The sequence below is a fragment of the Castor canadensis genome, chromosome 5 (assembly GCF_047511655.1).
Source record: "Castor canadensis chromosome 5, mCasCan1.hap1v2, whole genome shotgun sequence".
Lineage (NCBI taxonomy): Eukaryota > Metazoa > Chordata > Mammalia > Rodentia > Castoridae > Castor > Castor canadensis.
The window spans coordinates 130639719-130667632 of NC_133390.1; the positions used below are offsets into that span (position 1 = coordinate 130639719).

Sequence of the window (27914 nt, forward strand, 5' to 3'; positions counted from 1 at the left end):
TACTATTAAACCAGTCATTATCATTCTCCACCAGGGGTCTCTGTGTGCTCAGAAACCCTATTGTTGTCTATCCCCTAGCCATTTACTCCTCTTTCAAGTTTCTAACAAAATACTAATATTATTCTGGTATCCAACCTGTCTTTGTATAACACATTCTCAACCTAGCCCAATCAGGCAAATCCTGATTGTTCTAAGTCAAGCATGGTGACTTCATTTTCCTTGCCAGTGATTGGTTTAGGAAGGACATCAGTTACAATTCTGGCCATTGAAACCTGAGAGAATTCTAACCTTGAGTTCCTGGGAAAGATTTCTCAGAATGATAAGAATAGACAAGGGAAGATGCCATTACTCTTCTGCTGCTAAATATTTGCAAACAGGCAGACATTTTTTAGCTCTGAGCCAAGCCAGCTTTAAGGATGGGATGAGGAAACAAAATAAAATAATGGAAAGAACCTGAGTCATTAGTGATATCATTCTGCTGATGAGTTAGCCATCCCTAGAGACTCCCTGCATTAGTACCTGGTGCTTCCTGAAACAATAGTCTTATTGGCTTCAGCAAGGTTGAATCTGGGTTTCCTAATACTTGAATTATAGGCACATAAATGATTGTATGTACATGCATATCAATCTTCAATTGTGGCACCTACCACTATGCATGATGAAACTAGGCAAAATATTGTGGTTCCCTTACTTCAGTTACAGTTGGAGACATGAATAGCAATGGTAACAACAATGTAGAAGGTAGTTGCCTCTGGCCAGGGGATAATATCAAGGTAACTAGAATGAAGTTTGCTCAGTCTATTACCTCTTCTTTTACTAAACAGCATTTAGAAGTATAAAAACATAGGATTGACATATTTTGTAGTTTTCCAGATTCAATGTTCTCAATTTTGAAAATTCAGAGTAAGTGTGCCAATGTCCGACTTTAAAGGAGCTGTTAATGATTTGGTATTAAGATTTCGTTGAATGTAATTTCTCAGTCCAAATCAGTGGAGCAGAGTAGTCAAGTAATAATTTAGTTGATTTGCGCAAATAAAGGTTATAAGGAGGTAAATAGAACTGATGCTTAGTCTCCATAAGCATTGGACCAGTCATGTTGAGGTTCCCAATATAAAATTCATTCTCATTGTGTTGTTTTGTTTTTGCATCCCAGCAATATGGATTATATAAACTGAGAGGTCCTTGACCCAGAAAGCCAAGTGATCTGTTGGGGAATCATGTCCATCGAAAGCTTAACTGGCTTGTAGTGGTAAGAACAATTCATCAGATTCTATACATAGACTATTACTTAAAAGTTATCGTGTACCCACAGAATCAATCCATGTGCATCTTGGGGAAGAAATAGAGAAAACAAGTCATGCATTAAATTACCAAGGTGAAATTCTTCAAGTAAATGACTCCATAAAGCCAAACAGAATGAACATTCAGCTGCAGTCTGGAGAAACCTGTCAGCCATACATTTTTATTTTTTATAAATCCAATATACAGATGAGGTAAAAAACTAGGGCATTTTGCAAACCTTGAGAGGAGATTTGTTCATGTTCATGGAGTCACATTGCTTATGATAGATTAGCAATAAGTCTCCAAAAGAACTGACTTTTCTTTAAAAGATATATGGAAATGAGAATAGGAGCTTAAGATCATCTAGGGTGGTCTATTTTTGGAGAAAATTATTTGCTGAGGATATTTGTCACTCATTCAAGACGACAGGCTATGAGCCATGGTAGGCATCAGTAGTAACAGCCAGCTCTTGGCAGAAAAAGAAAATAATCTTTTCATTCTTGGAAAGCTTTAAAAGAAATATTATCAAGTGCAAAGGCAGGCGAGACAGGCCATGAGAGAATGAGAAATTTGAAGGCATTTTCTGTATATGTGTGTGCATGTACTACACATGCTGATTTACTAGTGTCTGTTTGCTCATAAGATTATCAGGCATGGGTATAAAGATGTGCTCTATGGGTTATGTGTGTCTCTATTGTACACTTCTAAATATAAGGAAAAATATGTAGCTAATGTTTATTGGATCAATACTGTGTCTCAAACTTTGTTCTAAGAGCTTTATAGGGATTATCTTCTTGAATTATCTCAACAGCCTACATTTTCTATTCACAAAGAGGTTAATAGAGCTATTAGCAATCAAAAACCAGGATTCAGATCTAGGCAGCTGGGCCATTTGTGGAAATCAGCTCCCCAGGGCCATTTGCCACTTATTACATTGTTATATTGTATGATGACCATGTTTTTATAGTTTTTGTCTTGGAGAAAATCCTAAAGGAGATGAGTTCTCTTTATTTTCTGTATTAAATCAGTACATCGCTTAGACTGGCAATAAACTGGTTAAAACAAACACACCCATTTTCTTGGTAGCACACTGATACAGCAAATTAAGATTAAAAAGCTAAAGGTGTAGGGTGTCTGTTTGTCATTCCCATCTGATCTTTGTTTCATTTTCAAATGTATCTCTTAACCCACACAGTTCACCCTAATGCTTTGCCATCTGGTCTCAGGCTCATAAAAACAGTTTAGTGCAATGTTAGGGACTATAAATTCAGGGAACTTGAATTCTCTTTACACACGTCTTCACATGGACATTTAATAGTTATCTGAAAGCTGACCCATGAAAAAACAATTGTCTAAAAGCCATCACTGCCCACATTAGACATGTTTCTTTACCCTGTCTGTCATTTCAGTAAATGGCCACCTCTCCAATGGCAGTGACACAAGTCAGGAGCCATGAACTCATCCTTGACTGCTCTCTTTCCTTGTACCCTGCCTCTGATCCTCTAAAACCACTGAAGGCTCTAATTTCAAAACACGTCAAGCACATATAGCCATTTTCATACTGTTGCCCTGGCTTACACCATTATCTGTCTGTAGTTCTCCACCTGTCCAGTTAGCACAATCCTCTTAATGTCTAGTTCACTCAAAGTCAAGCACTGTCCTTTCATCACACTGAGAATAAATCTAGCGCCCTCACCAGGGCCTCTGAGGTCCTACAGGACAGTAACACCTCATCCTCATCCTTTGCCCCTTCCTCTCCCTCTCAGTCTACTCCAGTGATCAATGCTCAAGTTCCTTGTGCTTCCCAAGCACACAGATCATACTCCCATCCCAGGTGGGGAGAATAGCCAGGATCTAAGCATGCTCGTAGGAGATGTTCCCAAGCAGCTCTTAAGAAAAGTACTCAGGAAAGGTAGACAGTATTTTGCCAACAAGTTGCATATCCATCATAGGTAATAAGACCACAGCAACTAAGCCCAGAAAAGACTACTGCTCCAGAATGTGGTCTTCAAGTAACCATGGTGGAAGGTCCCCAAATAGCCACTAGACCTAGGGACATAGGCTCTGAGGGCAGCAAACAAATCCTGTCATGAAGTGACCTCAGTGGGTCACAAAGTAAGGATTCTGGAGACTTGAGAGGCCTGGGCTTGATTCCCACTTCCTGTCAGCATGTGACTATGAGCTGTCATTTAGCCTCTGTGGTTCCCAATCTCATATTTCAAAATTTTGCAGTGATTACTTTCTCACAATACTATTTTGAGTTTATCCAAAAATCTGCATGTACCCATGGGAATGAATTATATATGTGCTATACCAGTTAAGTATATCAGCCGTACAAGTGAAAGACAATTTGGGCTAAAAAGTAACAAAAGACCCCAATTTAAAGTGAGTATGGGTTTGTTTTTCTCACGTAACAATAAGTGTGGAGGTAGGGAATGAATGGATGGCTTAGTTCAGCCACTCAAAGAACTTCAAATCTTCCTTTGCTCTGCCACCGTGGGCTGTTGATTTTTGTTTTGTTTTGTTTTGTTTTTGAGACAGTGTCTCAGTATGCAGCCTAGGCTAGCTCTAAATGTACAGTCCTCCTGCCTCAACCTCCTGAGTGCTGGGATTACAGGCATGTGCCACCAGGCCTGAATGTGGCATTTTTTCCTCTTGTGAATGCCTTGTTGTGGTGAGAGGGCTATTGTAGATTCAGGCGTTATGCCTGTGTTCAAGATAAGAAAGAGAAAACGGGAGGACCATCCAAGACCTCTCTATTGTTTCAGAAAAGCAAAAACCTCAAGAAATCTACATTGGATGCACATTTCATTAGGCAGAACTGTGTTGTGTGGCCACTCCTTGCTATAGGGAAAGCTGCACACATTGTTATTCCAAGTAGAATGGAGGTTTTGTAAGAAAAATTAGAAGTAGAGGCTAGAAGGTGGGTACACAACTGACAGAGTCTGCAGTGGGAGAAAAAAAATGTTTGAAGAGAGGTAAGACTGAGATTGGCTTTAGGAGAGCTTCAAAGTTATTTAATCCAATCCACAAGGAATTTGCAAGCATGGGGTGGTGAGACATGCAAAAAAGAGAGCTAATTATTATAATATTATGCAAACTAGAATGGGAAATTTACTTGGAGTGTGAGTATTATGCTATGGTAGACCCAGAGAGCCACCAGTTCTGGTTGGAATGATGGAGGCATTGTCAGGATACAGGCAGTAATCATTCAGTAAGCATACCCTGTGTCCAACACATTTCAATATTAATTGCTGAGGTCTCTCCAGTGAGGAAGATAGAAGTCACCTGCCCTTTCAGAGTTCATATTTCAAGAGGGACGTAGGAAAGAAACAAGCAAATTCCAATTGTTACATATCCTTTGTGAACAAAAGTTCAAAAGCAGGAAAGTTCACTCTGCTAGTGGATCTGCTGGTACTGAGATTAGGCAGTCCCCAGAGGTCTGATTTGGCCATGGGCAAGATTGACTCTGGACTCTATAAGTTACTTTTGGATGGCTTTGCCATTCTGACCTTCAGTATTATCATCTGTAAATTGGAATTATAACACTTCATAGAGTTGTAGGGTGGGTGTGCTGAAACATTGCATTCAGTGTCCACTGCACAGTAATCACTCCATAAATAAAATCTGCTTTCAAATATTGTACTCTGGTTGTTGTTCCTCTTCTTCCTTTGGAAAGGTCTCAATCAGTCCTTTCCACCAAAGCACCCTTTCTTCAGATGATAGAATATTTTCAGTTATATGTAAGGATAGAAGACTGAATAATCAATGTAAAAAAAAACTCATTTGAACTAATTCACTCATTATTTCTTTCATTCAACATCCTTTCCCACCTCCAATGTGTCAGTCATTGCTCTGGATAAGTACTTAGTGTCTAATAAAAATATAATACAGACCATATTTGTAATTTAAAACTTTCTAGTCACCATATTAATAAAAGTTTTTTAAAAAGAGAAGAAATTAAGCTTGATAAGTCAATATAAAAATATCACTATGGTTTTTTTTTTCTTTTGCACGAAGAGTTCCAAATCAGGGCATGTTTCGCTCTACAGTACACTTCAGCTCAGGCCAACCACATCCTAAGTGCCTGACAGACCCAGGTGGTGAGGGCTTAGTCAGCTCTATAGACCATGCAAACAGGTGTGAACAAAATACACAATACTGCTCTCAATGGCTTTACGCTCTAGGGAAAATAAACTAACTGGCCTCTGTGGGTTTTCTATTGATGGAGGTGCAGAATTACCATCTGGCTTTTGGTGTGGTAACTCTAAAGCAAGAGGTCAGGACAGTTTCATTATTTCATAATATCTCTTTAAGAATAACCTACTCAATTTTAATTAATATCCTAAATATTTATCCTCCATTTTACTATTAAGCATTTACAAGTCTCTAGTACAAAGAGAAGTCCCCAAACCATTGCCAGACTCCAATCAATTAATACCAGACACAAGCCATACTAACCTGCTCCATTTTGATTTTCTAGTTGTATTGGTCAATTTCCTAACTTCTGGATCCAGCAACCTACAAATCTAGGGGATTTTCACCACAAATGGTTATTTCTCATTCATGCCAAGTACTTGCCAAATTTACATTTTAATATTTTCCTTATGGATTGTGATTACTGGGTCTGTTTAAGACATTTTCCATACATCAGATGTCATAGATACTCTTTTACACTTTCATTTGTTACCTTTGTTATTTCAGTTCAACTGGAAATTTGTGGCACAAAGAGAGGAAGGAATCCAATTTGTCTGTGTCATACAATTCTTAACTTACACAATTCTACATATATTCACCACTTGTTGGGGGATTCTGTGTTTGATTTCTGTGTTTCATAATTTATTCCTATAGCTTTCTTTGTAATATGTCTTAAATTTTAGCTGGGATATCACTATCTTTGCTCCTCTTTTTAAATAGGTCCTTTAAATATGTTCCCTAATCTGATCCTTTATTCTGAAAGGTAATTTTTTTATTCAGATGTTAAATTGCTTGATATTATATTAGAATTATACTTAATTTTTGCAGTCACTTGGAAAGAATTGACTTAGTAAAAATGTTATGGCATAATATACATAAACCTGGTATATCCTTCTATTATTTAGATCTTTTTATGTCCTTTTTTTTTTAACCTTTTTGTTTTGGCAGCACTGGGGTCTGAACTCAGGGCTTTGCACTTGTTATGCAGGCACTTTACCACTTGAACCATGACCCAGCTCTTTTTTGCTTTAGTTACTTTTAAGATAGGGTCTCCCATTTTTTCCATGGATTATCCTCAGACCACCATCCTCCTTCCTATGCCTCCCACATGACTAGGATCACAAATAAAGCACCACACTTAACTTATTTGTTCAGATGTGATATCACTAACTTTGCCCAGGCTGGCCTTGAACCACAATCCTACCTACCTCCAACTCCTGAGTATGTGGTGGTGTGTGCCACCACATACATTTGGGGCCTATCCAGGTATGGAAATTGGTTCCCATGGTTTATGTTTATTCTTCTTCCAGTCAAGGATGTGTGCCTATCCACACTTTGACCCACATGACACATTCACCCTCACATTCACATATGTATGCAAATTTTTCTTATATTTGCCTCACTGTTTACAGACAGAAGTTTCAGAACAATGAAAATAACAGTCTCTGTTCCTAGAATAAACTCTATGTGAGCACATAATATATTTCTTTCAATATTTGGTCATTTGAGTTCTTAACATTTTAGTTGGAATGTTTCTATATTCAGAAAAGAAATTGGGCTGTAGAATGGGTATTTACAGCTGATTTTTTAAAAAAAAGAATTGTAGGCTTTGAGTTCAATCCCCAGTATCATTTAAAAAAGAAAGAGAGGAGAGAGAATTGGGTCTATAATGTGGAGTTGTTTATGTAGTATAGAGTTTGTGCTCCTTGAATTTTTGAAGGAACTTTCCCATAAAACATTGGACCCAGACACTATTACAGACACATATTTAGGAAAAAATTCCACATCTTCTATGATAATTGAGCTAATCTACTATTCTACCATTTCTAAATGCATCTTAGCAATATATATTTTCCTAGAAGTTATCTTTTTTAACTGAATTTTAAAGTGTATTTACTAAAGGATCTCAAATTACTTGTATTTATGATGTCTCCTTTCTCATTCTAAATTTTGTGTACTTAGTGGATATATTTTTCCTCTTGATTACATTAAGTAAAAATTTTCTATTCTATTATTCTTTCAGTAAACTAGTTCTTAGACCTGTCTATTCTATGATTTTTGTTTTATTTTCTTGGATTTTTCTCATTTTTATTAGAATACATTCATTGTACAAGGGGAATGCATTGTGACAATTCTGAATAGTCTTACATTGTACATTAATTAAGTCGCCCCCAACATCTCCCCCCTGCAATTATTTTGTGGTTTTTTTCTATTAAATACTATCCTGATTTCTTGGAATTGCTTTGTGTTTCTTTTTTGTAATTTTTGGTTGCATTATTCATTCAATTTCCATTCTTTCATTTGTAACAATAAAAGAAAATGAATCACTCTTGAATAAAACCCATCTATCTGTCAAATTTTTATAATTAATATTCTCACCATGATTTTTCTAAGTACTCCAAAACAGAAGCTGGTTTGTGTATTCATGATGCTAATGAGGGGGTCAAGTTTCATTACTCACTGATTACGTGTTTAATAATTGTCATTTGCTTTTTTGGGTTACTAAGTTCTTTGTTCATAGCTATGCACTCATAAAACATGACCTGCTCAATCATCTGTTCTGGAGAACTTATTGAGGATTTCTTTGTGGATGCTTATGAGGTAATTTTTGATGGGTGTTTCATAGGCAATTGAAAAGAAAATATATTTATTGAAGTATAAAAGCTTACTATGCATTAATCAACATAGATTCAATGGTTCCTTTATACTTTGTTTTACAATGCAAAATTTATCATGAATTAAAGGAAATTAAAGTATTTCCACTATTAATATATTTCTATTTCTTTTTATATTTTTAAAAGTTTTCTTATATAGTAGAGTCCAATTACTTGGTACATTTGAGCTTGTAACTGTGGAAACATCATTTTAGATTGCATCATCACCAGTGATAGACTTCCTACTCTGCCTCACTATCTTCTTTTACTTAGATTTTACTCTTCTGTTTTGTCAGCATTTGGCATTTTCTTTGCTTATTGTCTTATTTAATCTTTAGGATTATTTGGATTTTAGGCTTGCTCTGTTTAACTGTTTTAAATTTATTTAATGGGGAGCATAATCAATTAACATTTACTATTTCTATTTCTGGAATCTTCCATGCTCCTTGATAATCCCTTTCTTTTTGAATTATTCTTTGTATACTATTTGAACTTTTTCTGATAAATTTAGGAAAATTAAAAGTGTAAAAAGGTACTAATAATGGCTACTTTTACAACTTTCCATGCTATAGATCCAAATTCATTCTGTTTGCTAAACCCAGTGAAGAACATTTGCTTTTCACTTATTGAAATCATGTATCTCTAATTCCTAATGCTGAGAATGGCCGAGCACACCCACTTCCTTTCCTGTCCTAGAGGAGGATGGTAGTGATGACTACCTGATAGATGAGAGGATTCAAAGAAATGATGCATGTGAAATTCCATGACAGCAACTGACACATACACAGACTAGATGCCAGTGGCTGTCATTGTCACTATTGTCGTCACTGTTATTTTCTTCCATATAAATGAGAAAATTAATACAACCTGACTTCCTTCTCCAACCCCTTCAACATTTGTGCTTTGTTATTACTATTCATGTTATTTCTGTTTCTGTAAAATACATCTGAATTATGTGTCATCTGTTTCATTAAGTATTTAAAACAGGTGAAATTTCCTTGTGAACTCTCTACCAGATATTTTAACTTAACCATGTTTAAGCTATCCTAAGTACAAGTTCTTTTTGTGCCTTTCATTGCCCATATTACCCTATACTCTTATTTTCTCTACTTATGGTCATTTGTCTTCATTAAGGATACTTAGGTTATACTTCTTTCTTACATTGTTTCACATTGTGGAAGAGAAGTTTGAAATGAGGCAAGGTTACCTGTATTGCTGCCTATACTTGTGGGTACTTGTGGATGACCTTTACTTTTGGTGTGCAGCATTCTCATAAGACAGTGTCACATACTGGCAGGACAAGAGACGTCTCTTCACTACACTGCCCTGGCATGATGATTGGCCCACTGACAGATTTGGGCCTTCTTTCCCCCTTTAGCACAGGACCCCTCTCTTATCTTATCTTACCTTTGAATGATGTTTCTACTCTAGTCATTCTGAAATCTTCTCTAGGATCAAACTGTTTCTTTATATCTCCTCTCATATTACCATATTCAGTGATCTCCAACTTCTTGTGTCTTTGTTGTACATTCTACAACAGCTTCTCAAATACCCACACCACCAGGTTACCTTTCTTTAGAGCCAGTCCTTGTCACCTTTACCTTCCCTCCTGCCTTAAATTTTGCAATGCATTTCTGGTTGCTAAAAATTATTTCCTTAACTCTTCCAGACACCCTCCCTTCCTATTCTAGTTTGATCATCTCAATTTTTATATCTTATTTTGAAGATTATATTTCATCAAATTCATTAAGAGCACAAAGTAGCGTACAAAATTTACTTTTTATTCTGATAGTAAACATTTTCATGATTATATTCATCCTTATTACCTGAAAGCTATAACCCTTACTCAGTTTATGTTTTATAAACTTTCAAAAGCACCAGGATATTGGTTTATGTATTCTATTCATTTGTTTCTATGTGGAAAGGCTTTTTCATGGCTAGAATTTGTGCCTAGATATAGTGAGAAAAGTCTCCTATGATCACTTTGTAGTGTTCAGGTGGATGGAGTGGAAGCCCTCATGCTACATTTTAAACTAGAAAATAAGTCAGCATAAGTATATTTCACTAGTTGACTGATATAACACCCTCAGGGATCACATAGAATAAGTTCATCACATACTCAGTGAATAAAGTCAAAGATGAATGATAAGCAGAAAAGTATGTGCTACACAAATGGCAGATAATTTTTATAAATCTATTAAGCATTTGCATATCATTAAAAAGATCTATAACCTGCTAGAAATACTGAGTTTTGAACAGTTTCTGTCCATATAAACCACATAAATTGTCTTATGAGCATCTAAAAAGATATTTGGTCCTAGTGGTAATTTTCAAAAATTAATTGCAACAAGTATTAGCCATGGTATGTAGAGAAAAAAGCACTCTCTTATATCAACCAACCAGTGGGACTATGAATATCTGGCCACATAAATCCCCTTCCAGCACTATAGCTCTTAGATATCTTTGTTTGTGTGTGCAAATATGTAGGTACAAAATGTTCATTCCAGTGTTGTTTGTAATGGGAAATACACTGGGAGGGTAAGGATAAAGTGGTGTAACAAAGAAACCCAACAGATACTCAGTGGCTCAAATAATATATATGTTCACTCCTTTCTCATGTAAGTTTTAAGGTAAACTGTTGTGGCAAGCCAAAGAGCTCATTTGAGCATCTGTTTTCTTCCAAAATTTCACTCTACTGTTCCCTAAGACATTGTTGCACTCTCCATGACTGAATAAGATTTCCACCACATCCATATTGAGATGGGTGTGAAAAGGGAAAAAGGCCCAGGCCTGGTTTCAGAAATGATACATAGTATTTCATTATATTCCATTAGCAAGAGCACTGACCCATTTCTGTATTTCTCTGCCAGAAGATTTGGAAAATATAATCTAATCATATGCTCAGGAAGAAAATAAAAATGAATTTTGGTGAAAAAATACTGGTCTCTGCCTCAAGAAAATACTGAAAACAATAAAAATGTCCATCAGAAGAGGAATAGTCAATCTGATACTGCCACTCAATATAGAGCTAATGAAAATAGAACTCCAGGAAATAAGCTTTGTAGGCAAGACTTACCAATAGATATTAGAATTTGAGGGTAATGGTATAGTGAGAAACAGAACGTTTGCAGTCTCATTGTCACATGATACACATTCATTACAAAGGGATAAATAGCATTTCTGTAGTGGAATAACCTGGCAAATATCATCTTGGCCCAGTGACCAATATCAGTCACCAGCAATGGGACATACTAAAGTCAGGTGCCTCCTAATATGATGTACTGAGGGGGGTCCCTGACTGATAATGTAACCTTAATCTAATAATGGAAAACATCAGATAAGCCACTGTTGATGGATAGTCCACAAAATAGCCAGCCAGTGGTCTTCAAAGAGGTCAAGGTTCTGAGAGACAAAAAGACAGACAGGAAACTGAGGAAACAGATGCAATGTGGTTTCCAGGATTGGATCCTGCACAGATGAAGGATAACAGTGGAACTCAGAAGGCAAAAATCCAGTGCCTGTATAGATGAGTAGAAGTTTGTATTTGTGTCAGTGTTCATTTACTGGTTATAATCAGTGTGCTGTGGTGATATAAATATTAACTAAGGAAGCTGGATGAAAAGTACATAAGAACTCTACTTAATCTTTTGCCACTTTCCATGTGATTTTAAAATAATGTGAAGGAAAAGAAACAAGTCATACAATTTATCACTGGTTGCTCTTTCATGCGTAAAGGAATCCAAGGCCCCACTGAATTAAAAAGTTCAGAATAAGTCTCTAACACCTAATGTTTAAAAACATTTTCTTTTCTTTTTTTTTTCCTCATTTGGTATAATCTAACTCTAGGGTTTTTCTTAATTATCAGGAAAGAGCAGTCTTTGTTGTTCTTTTGGCAAAGGAAGCTCTCCTTATCTTATCTCTAGCTAGATAAATTGTTAAAATCAGGAAGAGACCAGAGGCTCTAAACCAGACAAGATGGGATTCTACTCACTGCTCTAATTCTCCAGGCAGCCATTAAGGCTGCAAGCTGTTTAAAAGAAAACCATTTGCTAAGTTCCTATAAACCTGGGGAGCAGCTATAGAGGTGTTCTGTGGTGGTTTGAAAATGAAAAGCCAAGGATCATACACATTGTTTCACATAGGCAAAGTATTCAGCACATAAATTGACTTAATTATATCTATTCACTCCTTTTTTTCAAGACATAGGTAGGTTTTTCTTGGAAGGCCTCCAAACATAGACATAGAAGCTTGAGTTCAAGTTCTGCCCCTGCCACTGTTTTTTAAGATTAGATTAAATTATGTATATGAAAGCAGGTTCTCTAACAGGGGAGTAGGGACCATGTTTATGAAGTGGGTTTAGCTCTGTGGTATGCCCTCAGCTATTCGTCTTATTTCTCTCCTCTGTCACACTTATCTAATGTAGTGGGTTGGATTTCTGTTCATGCCCCCTGACAATATTTTGGGCAGATCTCATGGCTTTCTGTTGGTCATAAGGGTCTCATGTTTAGGTATTGAAAGTCCAATTCATCCAAAACAAAATGTGAGTCTGTCAGCCAACTCCCTCTTCACTCATCTCACTACCAACCTCTTCTTCCCCATCCAGAGACTGTATCGTGAAAATTTCACAGGGAAGAATGAGGTAAGGCCTAATCCTATAGTCATCCTCCATTTAGCTTTTCCTCCCCCACCTTTCCCCCTGACTCTTCCACTTCCAAATCCATAGGGGAGTTTACAACCAAGATTATTGGAAGGCCTTAAGTCATGCCGCATGCTGGGCAGGTGATGAGCAGAGCAGAACCTTCCAGTGCTCCTAGAGTTGAGGTGATTGCCCAGAGAGTCTGCAGGTATCACATGCCATAGCTTTCCATGTACAGAACCTTCCCAGTCCTCCTCCAGCCAGCAATCTTACAGATCCCTGGCCTCCACAGTCCTTTGTCACATGCTATCGCATTGCCTTTGGGCTAGCCTTGGAAAAATGTGCTCGAGAGCCCTGAGCCATTTACAAGCCTCTTCCTATCTGCTCAAGATACCTGCAGGCTACCAGGCAGTCTGTAACTGCTCAAGATATGTAGGACAGACAAAATGTCCTAAATTCTCTGGGGGATGCTGTGGCAAGCAGTTTGTCTGTTAGTTAAGTTCCCCTGGGTTTTAGAGACAGTCACACTTGGATTCATTCTGTCAGCCAGTCTTTACTGAGCATTTATTATGTGTCAGGCTCTGTTGAAGATTTTAAGATTTAGAATTACATAGAACAGTGAAAATTCTCCCCTCTTTTCTCTAAAAGCTTTCTCTCTACATCCTAGCTTGGAGAAGCAAACACACAATGTAAAGTCAGAAACCATGTGCCTCCTGATATAATGCACTGAGCACATAGTGTCATTTCTGTGGTATTTCTTCCAAAAATGTGTAACATGAACTGAATTGTGAAGATATACCACACTGGCCTACACTGAAGCACATTCTACAAGACAGTGGTTCTATACTCTTTTAAAATGAAAATGTCACAAAAGACAAAGAAAACCTGAGATACAAGTTAAATGAAACTAAAAACACATGAAAACTAAAAGTGCTGTATAATCCTAGATTAGATACTTTATTTTTTTAATGTAATGTAGGGTATTATTAGTACAATTTTTAAAATTTAAGTAGAGTTACATACTAGATTGCAATACTGCATTAATATTAATTGATTGTATTTACATAATGAAATATCTTTGTTCTTATAAAATACGCACTGAATTGTATTTAGGGCTAAAGGGTACTGGTGTCTGTAACTTATTCTAACTGTTCAGTAATGACAATAACAATCACAGTCATATCTGTCAATCAGAGGGAACAATTAAAAACGAAGTATTGTACAATATTACTAATTGGTCAATCTTCACAAAGGACATCTCTGAATTCATGGAACTATTCTTATAAATATTCTGTGGACTTAAAAACCTTCAAATAAAAAATTTTAAGAAATAAATATTAATGAGCACTCTGAAACATGAAGAGGGATGAGAGGGAACTACAAATTGAGCTTGAGTAGAGATCTGAAGAAAGTGAGGAGAAAACCAGGTCTGAGAAGAGAAAAGCATTCATTACAGAAAGCAACAATGGAGGAGCAAGGCCCTGACAGCAGCCCTCCTGGTGTGTTTGTAGAACAAGATGCCAGAGAGATGAGCAGAGTGATGAAGAAGAACAATAGGATGCCAGTAGTCACATCAGATAGGGTCTTATAGGCACTGAAAGAACATTCAATGGTGTAGTGATTGTGAGAAAAAACAATTGTTAGGTTTTAAGCAGTATGGTGGTATGAGTTACATCTTAAATAATCAATCTTCACCACTTTATAGCCAGTATAGTAGAGCAAAAAAAATAGAATACAGATGCTGTATTTGGACAGCAATGCCTCGAGGAGGCAGTGGCCCCAGGTGACACAGGATTGGACAACAGTGAAGATGGAGAATCATTGACAAATGGATTGACTAGTGGACAAGATAGGCAGTGCAGAGCTTGGGAATTGGAATCATGCCTGACGCCAAGGTTGGCGTATGATAAACTGGATAAAATGGTGTGCCATTTACTAATTGAGTCTGTAAAATCAGGAAACAAGGTGGAGGACTGCTTGCTGGGAGCACTTGAGGGCACAAGAGTCACAGTTCAGAGCTATTCTCTGTAAGAATCCACCTGCTCTGACTTGTGAAGTTTCCACTATAAGCCTCAGATCCCAGGGCCACCCCAGAGGGGACATGAAGGGAGACCAGAAACAGATGGCTGCTCTCTATGACTGCCAAGACCCATGCACAGAATATGTTAGAACCTGCTCAGGGCCTTCATAGTGCTCTTTCTCTCTCTGTCCATGAAGGATAACATATATACCCTGGAAGATGTTCCTTCCCTTGCATGTCCTTGGACCACCTTAGAGCTTACCCTCATTTTCTGGGTTCAGCCACTCATTGGTTTTGAATGCCCACCATTGAGGCTTTTCAGCGTTGAGTATCTGCCTCCATCTGCCCAGTTGTGGAACTCTTCTTTGGCTTGGCCTCAGAATCAAGAGGAACATTCTCCCCTGTTTCCCTCTGCTCCAACCTTCACACTACAGTCTAGCCTGATGCATTCATGTGCTCACCCTGGTTCCTTGAACCCAGTCCCTGTCTGACCCAGGCTTCTAGATGATAAGCTTGCAAAAGTATGTTATAAAGGGGAGACTGGAGGCCAAAACACAGGTGAAAAGCATCACTATTGGCACAGCTTGGAGAGGAGAGGGATGGAGGAGACATTTTCAAAGCAAAAAACAGTGGCCTTGCTTACTGGTAGAGAATGGGGTTCAAGATGAGAAAAGGGAAGACTTGGATGGAACTTTGTCATTATTCTCCCCTTAAATGTGAGAAATTCAAACATGCAAGGCAGATACCCCACTCACAGAACCTCTATCCCATGCCAAAACCTACACTAAAGTGTAGGGATACAAAGATAAAAAGAATAGTCCTTGACCCCGAACGTAAAGTATGAGCATTCAGGATGTTGTCATATGATCCACCACTATGAGCATGGTGGCCTGATGAGGCATCTGGAAGCATGGAATGCTGAACTCTGTGTGGTGAAGTTGAGGGAAGTTCAGGCAAGGCAGGGGGAAAATTCTGGGGCTGAGACTTAGATGCTGGGCCATCTGTCTCCAGGAACATGTCAGGAAAGTCATCTGAGGTAATACAGCAGAGACAAGATAATCTGCCAGGTTCCATTCCTGTTACCCAGTGGCTCATGCACCCAGCATGAGCAACATGGGGAAATCTCAGAAGCTTCCCAAGCGAGGCTGTGATTGACACTGATAGTGCTTGGAGTACATTGTTTACCTTGGCAAGCTTTTTTGAAGACTGTATTAGTTTGCTTAGAGCTGCCATAACAAAATACCACAGACTAGATGGAATAAACAACAGATTTATTCTTTTTCCATTATGGAGACTGAAAGGTCAAGATCAAGATATCAGTTTCTTCTGAAGCTTCCTTCTCTCCTTGCCTTGAGAGGGCTACCTTTTCACTGTGTCCTCACATGGTCATTCTTTTGCATGTTCAAATTTCCTCTTCTTGTAAGGACTCTAGTCCTCACAAGATTTGGTTATGGCCTACTCAAATGCTCTTGGTATGACTCGATTAGCTTTGGGAAAACCCTGTCTCCAAACATAGTCAGGTTCTGAGGTACAGGTGAGATATTAAGGCTTCAGCATAAGAATTGATGAGAACAGAACTCAACATGTAACAGATAACTACTGTTTGCAAAGTGGCACTTAAACAAAGCTTAGGTACTTAAGTGTATACTTTTGTTCTGCAATTCACCACTTAATCATTGAAAGCATTTGTTATTGAATCAGATTCTAGAAAGGTCCATACTCTATACTTCCCATTTGTCCTTGAAACAGTTTTTCACCTTTTAACCAGCCATCATTTTTTCTGTCTTCGGTTTTCCATTGGTCTTCCTAGGGCCCCACCCTCTTTTTTGCTCTTGGGAAGAGAAAAGATGTTATCACAGGGTTGACTCCCTTCCTCTCACTGTCCTGCAGCAACAACATCAGCAACATGAAGAGCAGACAGGATTAGCCACTGCCACCATGCTGGCTTGGTGGCTGCAGCATCAGAATGCCTGGCATGACTCTGCCTGAAGGGCCAGCTGGTTTGGAACCAGTACTTTCAGTTCAACTCTGTGCCACCTGGCAGACAGGGCCTTTCCCTGACAGGACTCCAGGGCTGAGGGGGTTGCAGAAACTCGTTGTATAACCCATTACAATCCAGGTGCTAACTTCCCGAGCCTTGATCTTCAAGCCCTGCCAGTGAGCCCTCACATCCAGAATGTTAGTGAATGGGCTAGACCTAGATGGTGCTAAAGATTTTCAGAAGGAAAAGGAGAGAGTTTTATAATGCACACTCCATCCTGTACTTCTCTTACTAAAAAATACCCATCCTCTATCCCTGCCCTAATTTTGCTTCATCCTGGCCCTTTTTGCACAGCTCCCTGATGGCAGCCTGCTTCTATCCACTCACCTTACTAAGAAGCAGGGTCTCTGAGCCTACCAGCCACCCACTTCTCAGAATTCAGTAGAGCCATATATTGGGTTTTTTGTTCTGTTTTGTTTGTTTTCTTTTGAGATTGGTCCTTGAGGTTCTCTTTTCAGGTGGCTTCTCTAAGTATTTCTGCTGAGCCCAGGTTCTCCTTCCCAAGTGAAATCTTTGAGTAAGCTCTGCAGGTGCTGTCATTGCACTATGTTGTTCCTCCAGTGTTGTGCTCACATGACAGGGTGACAGCCATGCTCTCAGCCCCATGCTGACCAGGAACGCAGACGTGCAGAGGGACCTGGAGAAGTTAAGAGCTGAGAAAGCAGCCCTTGGGTGACAGGAACTTTCCAGGGACTTTAGATGCATTCGCGGACTCAATCCCCAGAAAAAACCCACTAAGGAAGTATCATTACCCCCACATTGTAGATGGGTAAGTTGTGGCTCAGAGAAGATTACTAGTTTTCCTATACTCAGTATTGGAGCCCAGAAGAGCTGGAAAGAGCAGCTGAGTCAATTTCTCTTCAAAACCCTTCATTGCCTCATCCTCAGCCATGAACAAGTCCTCTGTCCCCACCCAGAAGATGATTCTTAAACTTCCCTTCTCTAGTAAGCATCTTTTCTGTGGACTTTGGCATGTCATGCAACATTTTTCCCTCCTGTTTTCTTCATTTGAAAAATGTTGGCTCATGATATGCTCATTTCTGCTTCAATAGCTAAATCTGCAATCCAGCTGTAACTCTTTCTGTCATTCAGTCCATCATCAGTCTGTCAGTCAGTCATTTAACAAATGCACAAAGAGGTTTAGTCACTAAAATCAAAGTGCTACATGGTTCTAATATCAACTCTAGCAAGCTTTCTGGGTGCAGTTGGACACAGTACTATCTCTGCTACTATCTCCTTATCTGTAAAACAGAGATAGAACTAGGACCTGTAACAGTAATATTAGCGTGAGGATCAAAAAATAACTCACTGAAAACACTTAGGGTGGAGTCTTATGTATTTATATGAATTTAATAATTACTTTCTAGTGCAATTGATGTGAATATATGTGCCAGGCACCATGCTATATGTTAGAAGTAACTTCACAGTCTTCAAGAAAGCCAAGATCAAAAGGTGGGAAGAACAATTAGGCACCTCTATGCTACACACTGGGGTCCCACAGGAGAGATGTCCTCTTGCAGGGAGGGCCAGGCAAGGCTCCAGAGAGAAGTTAACCATACCAGGAGAACCACAATTTCTTGTGCATTGAAGTAAACATGGACCCTCCCAGTAGAACACAGGCATCATTGAAATTTTGGGGCTGCCCTTGGTGTATCTGTGTGCAAGGACATAGGAGAGGTGACTAGAGGTAATACTGGACAAGTGGATGGCCCTTTGTCCATCAGGACAGTGAGAAGCCTGGGTATAACAGAAGCGAGAGGAGCCATCAAGGCACTTAAATAATTCAGTTCTGTAGTTTAGACTTGATTCATCCTACAGAGCTAGAAAGAATGCCCCTGACTTCTCCAGCCCCCGTTGTTAGAGTAGGCAGTGATCAAAACACTCTACTCATCACTTGATAATATAAATATAGCATCTTCTGTCACTGTTGGAAAGTGTTAAGCATTGCTACTTGTCTCTAGAATTGGTTCTTAGACTTCCTAAAAATGGACTAGTCAAAGTCTTTTGTGTCCCTTGGTGTGCTGAATTGTCAGAACTGGAAGGGAATTTGGCAGCCACTGAGTTCATCCTCTCCATCACTGATGGAACCCAAGAAGTTTTAGGGACCTGCCCAAGACCAGCTTCTTGGAGGTAGAGCATGCAATCAATCCTATTCAATAAACATTGCTTTATGAATATATTCATTAACAACTGATATTTACAACTGGCTATAACTGACAGCCAGGTAGATATAAGAATATTTCTGACTTTGAAGTCACCATCCAAATCTAAGTGAATCGGGACCTGGAATGTGTCATACTTGCTGTAAAAGAACAAAGACTGCAGGTGGGTAAAATTCTTAGTGAGAAATTTATTCTCATCATAGGCACTGCATTTCTCAAGACCAGTGCACACTCTGCCCATGGAACATTGGGTAAAATGTCAGGAGTGAGTGTGGGGCGTGTTCTGACATACTGCCACACCAGCCAACAGTAGAACAGTTGGAGGGAACCTGTGGCTGGTGAAGGGGAAAGAAGAGAGGGTCTCAGAGGCAATGCACAAGGACTGATACACTTCAGCATGACCATTATCTTGTTTCCGTGATTCTTAGATACCATCAGTTGGGTTAATAATACCTTATCAGGAAAAATAAAATAAGTATTTCAATTGAAGACATAACTCTATTTTAGAAAAGTCAAAATGTGGAGAGGAAAAAGTGTTCATTTTAAAATCTAATATGTAGATCACATATGAGTATCAAGGATAAGGCATTTTGCTTGTCAAAGGTTCTCTGATGACCTCATTTGAATTCAGAAGTGTAAACCAGTGTGTCCTTGGTGCCATCTTAAATAGCTGAGGAGATGTCTACAGAGAGGTGACTGACTATGGTTAATATCAGCAGCCAGGACATTGAGCTATGTGCTGACATGTAGCCTACACCTCCTGATTTACTGCTTGTGTGGGCAGAGCCTGATTTGCACCACCCTTTCCTCATGCAGTATAGGCTTTACATCCTGACTGGAATGACCAAGCACACACTGGTTAATTAACTTTATTGCTACTGCAGAACAGACTGATGAACCAATACACCTGCCATTACAGTCACCTTCAGGCTGTATTCTCTGTGTTAGCATTGCTCTCATTGTGCCCAATGTCTTCATTCCCTAATTAATTGGATTAGAAATATTGCTCAACCTGACAGCCACAGGAATTATTGCTCAAATTCCAGCTAGCACCAGCTCTCACCACTAAGCTGAGAGATTTTACTAAGAGGAGGCCAAGGGTAGAATACCTTCTCATCAAAGTGCATTTGGCTTAAGAGGCTTTGGCTTCAGAAAGACCTATATATGTTATATCTTCTGCAATTAACTGGCCATTTTGCTCTGAGTGAGTTGCCAGTTTTCTGTTTTCTCATCTGTAAAACGAAGAGTGGCCTGAAACCAACCCTCTGTGCCTTTCTGACATCCCTATCACTCTAGGTCACCCACTTACCTCAATCTCTGAGCTCTTCCACATCTTCTCTCTCTTCTACTATCCAGCACCTCCTCCTCTTATCTCCCATTTTCTTTTTCTCAAGGAATAGACTTATTTCTGTTTTCACTCAGAAAATAGGAACAATCAAGACAGAAGATCCATGTCCAACAAGCACCAACTCTACCAACTTATTTGCATCTCTTTCTTGATAGATGAACTACCTCCTAACAATCTGAAGTCATCTCTCTCTCTCCTGGCACTGTATTCCTGCCTCTTCTGTACTCAAGGACACCACTATAGCATACCCCCTCTTATGCATCACTAGATTAAAAGCGTATTGAAATAATCTTCCGCATTTAAACAAAGACTGAGGCAAAACTTCCTGAGATGCTGCATTCTCTGCCAGCTACTTCCTCTTTTCACTAATTCCCTTTATGACAAACTATTCAGATCAACCACCTTGCCCACCTACCTCAACTCACTTCCTCTCCAGCCATGCTTTCTTGAAATTTTGTCACTTAGGATTTACACTTACAGCCATTTGGGAGACTGTCCCTTCCCTTTGCCAAATGCAGTGACCAATCTTAAACCTCATGTTACTTAACATTATTACTAGAATTAACTTGACACTATTGGCTTTTCACTCTTCTTAGCTTCCAAAATACTCCTTTCTGAAGTCTTCTTCCTCAGAAGCCTCTCCTTCTCAAGTTCCTTTGCTTGTTCTTGTGAAACTTCTTGTTCTCTAGATATTAGAATATTCTGGGGCTCCATGATCAAATCACATCTCTCCAGGGCCTGCTTTCACTCCCTACATAATGATTTCATCTAGTCTCATGGCTGTAAGTACCATCTATATGTTAATGATTCCCAAGTTACAGCTCCAGCTTGGGCCTTTCCCCTGAATCCCAGAATGATACATTCAGCTGCTGACCTGGTAGCTTCTCTTGAATTCCAAATAAGCATCTTAAACCACACCATTCCCCGTGGCGACTTGTTTCTTCTCTGATGTTCCTCCTTCCAGTAAATGGCACCTCTGATCACACAATTGCCCCTATAAAAAACCTTGGAATTATTCATTCCTTACATCCAATCCCTCAACAAACCCATGGATCTACCCCCAAAATGTACTTCAGATTCTATCACGTCTTACTATGACTATTCTAGGCCAAGCCAGAGTTAACCCTCATCAGGACTGTTCATTGTCAGTCTCCTAGCTGGTCTCCCTGCTTCAATCCTGCCCTCTTGCCATCTGTTGTTTACATAAGTGCTAGAGTGACTCTTTTTAAATAAAAGTCACTTTCTTGCTCAAAATCAGACCCTATCACTTTCTTGCTCACAACCATCATCATTAGGATAAATTCCAAAGTCCTTTCATGACCAAAAAAGCCAGCACAAAGCTTCCTCTTTAGCTGTTCTCCAAATGCACCAACATCCTGTTGTTTCTCAGGTACACAGACATTTCTCTCTTCCTGGGGCCTTTGCTCTTGGTTTTGCCCACTAACCACAATGCTTTTCTCCAGCATAACTCTCACACTTATCACTTCCTTCCCATCTCTTGTCAAATGTCACCTGTCAAAGAAGCCTTCCTTGCCACCTTCCAAGGCCTGTCTCTGATTTTATTTTCCTTTGTAACCTCTGTACTCATCCATATTTATAGTATGTATCTTTATTTGTTTATTTTCTATCTGTACCCATCCCTCTAGACTTTGAAACCTTAAGGGGAAAAACTTTATCCTTTTTCATTGCTGTATCACCAAAATTGAAGTTTATTCCTGGATTATAGTAGTGCCACAACAGATATATTTTAAATGAATTATTTAATGAATAAATGAATGGATAATCCCCTACTTATCAGTTTGCTAAGATGCTAAGAAGTAAAATATAACAAGTTGCTGCTAGCACATGGTAAAGAGAATATCAATGAATTTTTCCATTCTTATAAATAAAATGGACCTGGACTGTAGCCATAGTACATGGAAGTAAATTACATTGTGACATCTGCAATTATTAGAATTTCCTTTTATTTCTGCATTTTACTTGTTCTTTCTGGCCTCTGATCTTTCAGGGATAATTGGAGAAAGCATGTTCCTTTGAGCTCACATCTAGGACTTTATTTGACTGGTGGGAATTTCTTTAAAACTGTCCACTTAAATGGGAAAAGTCACATTGGCTTCCAATTTTCTGGCTAGCAAATTATCTGTCACTAGAGGCAGATTGATCCCAACAGCCTGATAGTTTCCAGCTACATCCCCCAGGACAAGGAAATGGTACTGTTTTCCTGGCACCATACTTGAACCTCACACATTAAATTCCAGGGAACACAGATACCAAGAAGTAAATTTGCTTTCCCACTCCAAAACCCTTCTCTTCCACGCTGACTAGCAGAGGTAGTTTCATCAACTTGAGACCAAGGATGACTGCCCTCTATCCTTCCATGCATCCCCTGGAGAATCACTGGAAATAAAAGGAGCCCAGGGGTCAGAGGAAGACGGATTTAATTTTGAGCCCCGGTCTTGATTCACATAAGCTGTGTTACCTTAAACAAGTTACTTAACCTCCACCAGCGTTCATTTCTCCAAGTACACAAGAACATTTTGGGGGGAGAGTTGAGAGAATTAGTGTGGGTCACCTGGTGAAGCACTTGGCCCAACTCCACATTCCTCTCTGCTCCCCACCACCACCACATGCCTGCCATCACCCCCATCCACATGAAGCATGTGGAATTCTCAGAGTGCTCTCCCATACATTACCCTTTGTGACCCTCACAATAATGATCTGATATAATCAGGGCAGTTGTTATTATTCCATTTTTGAGATCCAGGTAGCCAGATTATTGAGCTATTTGAAGTCAGTGGGGAGCAAACAGAAAATGATTTTAGTTTTTCTATGTGATGGTTGGGTGCACATCCCTTGAAAAATATCGTAGCAGACTCCTGATCTTCCTGGTTACTTCAATTCATTAAAACCTGTCTAAAACAAAACTCCATTCCCTCCTCCTACTTAAGCCTTCCTGCCTCCAGCAATGCCCAGTTTGTAGCCTAAAAGATGTAAAACAAAAAAGGTCAGTTTTGGTCCTTTGCTTCTCCCAAGTCCTCACCTTGGTTCATTTCCACTTCAATGAATGGTTGTTTCACAGCCCCCCTCTCACTTGACTTTTTCAGAGATGAAGGGTCCTCCACAAAACAAATGCTATGCTCCAAAGGATTTATAACCCCTTGCCCTATATCAGTGAGGATATGCTAGCTTATGTTACAGTCACCAAACAACTCCAAAATATCTCAGGCCTCTCCTTCTTCTTCCTTCTGTTGTAGCTCTAGCTCCTCTGGTAGCTTTGAGCTGTAGGGAAAAGAAAAAGAAACAAGAGTCCTACTGGCCAGTTTCTAACCTTTCCATATAGGTTGCTGCTGCTTCTCTGCTAACTCTTTCTGGCTGATGATGCCCATCACAAGTCCTGGAGGGACTTTTTGAGAGCCCTGAAGGGACTCCCATCTATATTCAGAGGAGGAGTTGAGAGTTAAAGCAAGTTCACACCAGACCAGGAGTTCAGAATAAAGCAAGCACAAAGTTTATTGGAAGGATAGCAAAGCACCCTAACAGGTGAGACTTAGTGAAAGAGCTAAGCCAAAGGATGGCTGAAGTTCCTGAGATTAAATAGGAGCCTGACTTTAGGCACACACCCCTGCACTTCCCTTACCCCCACCCCCTCCCACCCCCACGCACTTGACTTTGAAGCTGTAACTATAATTGCCTATCTGATTAACTTCTTGCTAAACCCAATGAACTGGCTGTACCCCATCCTTATTGGACTGGACATTCCAAGAGGGTCTCATTAATCCATCCTGTCCTTGAAACCTGTCATGTACATTTTATGACTACCACTCATATTTTTGTGAGATCCCCTTTTCATTTATCTTGGGAAAGTTTGCTCAACTCGTCCTGGCCTTGGGGCCCACTACCCACATTGTGCAGCTGCATCTTGTTACTTTGGTGAGAGGCTTATAATTTCTCTGAGAAGCCTGTTGTTTCCCATGCCTCTTTAGATGTCTGCTTTTAAAGTACCTCTCTCACCCAAAATGGATTCACCTTTGTCATTGCTCCCTTTACAATATGGTTCCCTGAAGTGGAAAGCTGGCTTCATACAACCACATCCAACTTCAGGTGGGCAAAGAAGTATCATCCCATCAAGTGTCCAGACAGTGGGAGAGCAGTACTGTGTCACTTATGTAGGGTCACATACGCAAAGTAGATGTGCAACTCAATAGCCTAAAGAATGGGTCACCTCTTTAGTTGGTGAGGGTGTGGATTGACAACTTGAGTAGGACACAGCCAGACAGTTCTGGTTTCAGCTAGACTCAGTTATATCTGCAGGACAGCAGAGTATCTCTGTGTCTGGGATCTCCCTGGGGTGATATGGGCCTGATGGGTCCAGGTGTCTCTTTTTACCCATCAGGTTACCTTATGTTTGTTCATGTGAGTATTTGACAGGTTTCCAAAGGGAGGACAGAGCCTTATATTTAGAGCTATCTTAGAATTCCTTTTGCTACCTTTTTTTTGCCAAATCCCCAAACCAACAAGATTCAGGGAGGGAAAATGGGAGTACCTGCAGAATCACATTGCAAAGTAGCATGGATATGAGGAAGGAGGAAGCATGGCCTTCTTGTGGTATGGTCCCAGCATTGAAGACCACCATCCACTCCTGGTCAAGCTGGGGGTTGAGGTGGAGATGACAGGCTTGTTGAGACCACATCAAAACACCCTATGTACTGCCCAGGGAGCCTGGCCATATTGAGTGGAGACTGCCATTAGAATAGAACACCAAGAACCATTTTCTCTGAAACTTTGGCCCTAGATGTGGTTCCAGGCAATAGGAAGAACTGCCATGTTTATTCAATTACAAAAGGAATTATCTAGGTAGAGGGGAAACTGGGTTCTAAAAGCTGGTGATTAAAAAAAAAAACAGTAAATATGAGAGGTTTTGAAAGGATGATAGTAGCTGGCAGAGACAGAGCAAAGCTGACACCAGTACAGGCTGTCATCAAGACCTGCAGTCCACCAGTCCCTGCAGCACATGGCAAGGAATTGTTCCCTAAACCTATGAAAAAGGAAACTTATTAACAGAGTTGAAACAAGAGGCTCACATGCTCACATCTGTGTTTCCAGAAGATTCTTCCAATTTCAATGGGAAGATGAGATTAGAAGTGCAGACTGGGCTCAAATGCAGGCCTTCAGAAGCTAGCGCTTTTCCAAATCTGTTTTGGTGCCTCTTCATAAGTTCCAGAGGCAAAGAGGAACTGGGCTAGTTTGCCATGCCTGAAAATGAGGAGCAAGGCCACAAGAAAGACAAAGGAAGCTGAAAGGGTAATTGAAACACTGTGTCCTCCAAAACACACACACACACACACACACACACACATTACTTCACCACATGCTTCAGACACAAGCAGGCTTGAGAGTTTCTGGTTAGTGTTCTGTGGATAATTTAGCCAGATTGATGTGAGTCAGAGAGTGGTATCTTCTGCTTTGCTGTGTGCAGACACAAGTGGCTGCCAAGTGGTTATAAAAGAGAAAAGCCAGCACTCCATGCCCAGCCTTTGTGCCCAGGGTTTGTACATCATTTCTAATTATCCAAACTCAAAAGGCAAATGGTGTCAAATGTCTGGAACATTTTGACAGCGCTCTGGTGGACCCTAAGGAGGCAGGGGAGGAGGAGCAGAGACAGAAGGAAAGGGAAGCTCTGCTCTTTGGAGTTTCTTTCTGCTAACTGGTTGGGGGTGGGTGAGGTGCTGCTGAATTCCATTTCAACTAGGCACTGGCCTCATCCACCCACACAGGGACATAGCAGAGCCTCCTTGGGCTGAGGCATCAGTGGGACAGTGTGGGACACGGAGCCAATCTTCCCCCTAGCATGAGTCTGCACGATCGATCGTAAGAGAGACTCTTCTGTCATTGCATTGCAGCTCCAGAAACTAAAACGATCACTTTCTTTCAAGACCAAGAGTTTACGGAGCAAAAGTGCTGACAACTTCTTCCCAAGAACCAACAGCGATGTGAAGCTGCAAACAGACATGCTGGCTGAGGTCAGTCCTGGCCCCAGCCCACTGCCTGCCTCTGGAAGCCTGACGTCTACGCCCACCAGGGCAGGCCTGCACCCCAGCAGCAGCAAGGCCCACGCCTTCCAAGAACACATCTTCAAGAAGCCCACCTTCTGTGATGTCTGCAACCACATGATAGTGGGTAAGGCCTCCCTGCCCTTTCCTGCAGGTCAGTGCCCTGGGAAGCTGAGTAAGAGCAATGTGCCATGGGTCCAGGTATCCCAGATGAACTCTGATATCTGAGAGTCACGTATTACAGGGTCCTGGGTAACAGTACCTGTGAAAAGGTAAGGGAAGCAGGGCTGGGAAGAAGAGGAGGTTAGGTTGTGGTGTAGTAATACCCAATTTCAGCTGATCCCCAAGTAGCCCTAGAGTCACAGTACAACTTTACAATCACCCTACATGTGGTCTTTCTACACCTGCCTCAGCCTGTCATTACATACGGGCAACAAAGGAACCTTGGAATGTTGGTTACTTCCCAAAGAATCAACATCTGCCACCACTGAAAATGGACACATCAGTGGTGGCCAGGAAGATAGAACTCTGTGGTTTCTCTCACCCTTTTCCAAGGTCCAGTTAAGAGATAAGATATTCAAAGTGGGGAGCAATGTTAGTCCCTATTCTATCCAGATGCTCAAGACCTGTCCTGTTTTTTTTAAGACAAGGAATATCTACTCACAACTTCATTTCCTACTCATATTCTTCTTTCAAACAAGTCACCTTTAGAAACAGTGCTTGTCTTAGGAATTTCCACCATAATGTTGCTTAACAACTCCCCTAAAACATCAATGCTATCAACTAGCCATCTTTTACTCTTGCTTGGGTGTCTTCAGGTGGGTCTGGCCAAACAGATTTCATCCAGTCATTGTATATTCTTTTTTCTCTCACTCCTTCTTAAGCCAGTGGCCCAGCCATATCATGTACTTGACAAGGACAATACAAAGCACTTTGAGGCCTTGGCTGGAGGTGGCACACTGGATTTCTACTGCATTATTTAAGTTTGTCACTAGAGAGAGGAAAGGGAGGAGGATGATCTCCAACAAAAAAGGAGAAGGGACTCCTTCTCCCATCTTCCCAATTTCCATGCAAATAACAGGAACTTGAAATTCATAATGAAAAGCATTTGAAAAGGTTTCACAAAAAGGAAACGTATCAAGTAGACATTTAGCAAAGCAGGGCAAAACAGGGAAAATAAAAAGGGAAAGAGGAGCACCTCCTGCTTCACATGCGGGAGATAGAAGCAGAGAGTCATAAAATGGCAGCCCCTATCCTGGGTATGTTTATGCCTTTTAAGCTGGTGGATTCCAACCGAAACCCTTGGCTAGAGTGGTCCAGTCACCAAGCAACCCCTAATAATTTTGTTAAGTTCCCAAGAATGAAGACAATGGATGTAGAGTGGGTCTACATAGAGATAATGAGTCTAAGATAGGTCTTGTTATTATTTAAAACATGGAGACAATCTACAGGTGAACTTGTTATTATCAAAACATTCCCCTCTGATCAAAGACTTTTCACCAGGCATGCTTGGGACTCCCCAGTC

The 27914-nt window shown here is 40.1% G+C and overlaps 1 protein-coding gene across 6 annotated transcripts in view; it reads left to right on the forward strand.

Annotated features, from left to right (window-relative positions):
• The window catches only part of Stac (SH3 and cysteine rich domain), a 150017-nt gene that overhangs the window by 30038 nt on the left and 92065 nt on the right, over positions 1–27914 (forward strand). For 5 of the 6 annotated variants that reach the window (XM_074074154.1, XM_074074153.1, XM_074074152.1 and 2 more), the window contains exon 2: positions 26240–26516. In XM_074074154.1, the coding sequence (XP_073930255.1) occupies positions 26240–26516 (277 nt within the window). The remainder of the gene's footprint in view (positions 1–26239; positions 26517–27914) is intronic. The other variant, XM_074074150.1, reaches the window with a different exon arrangement.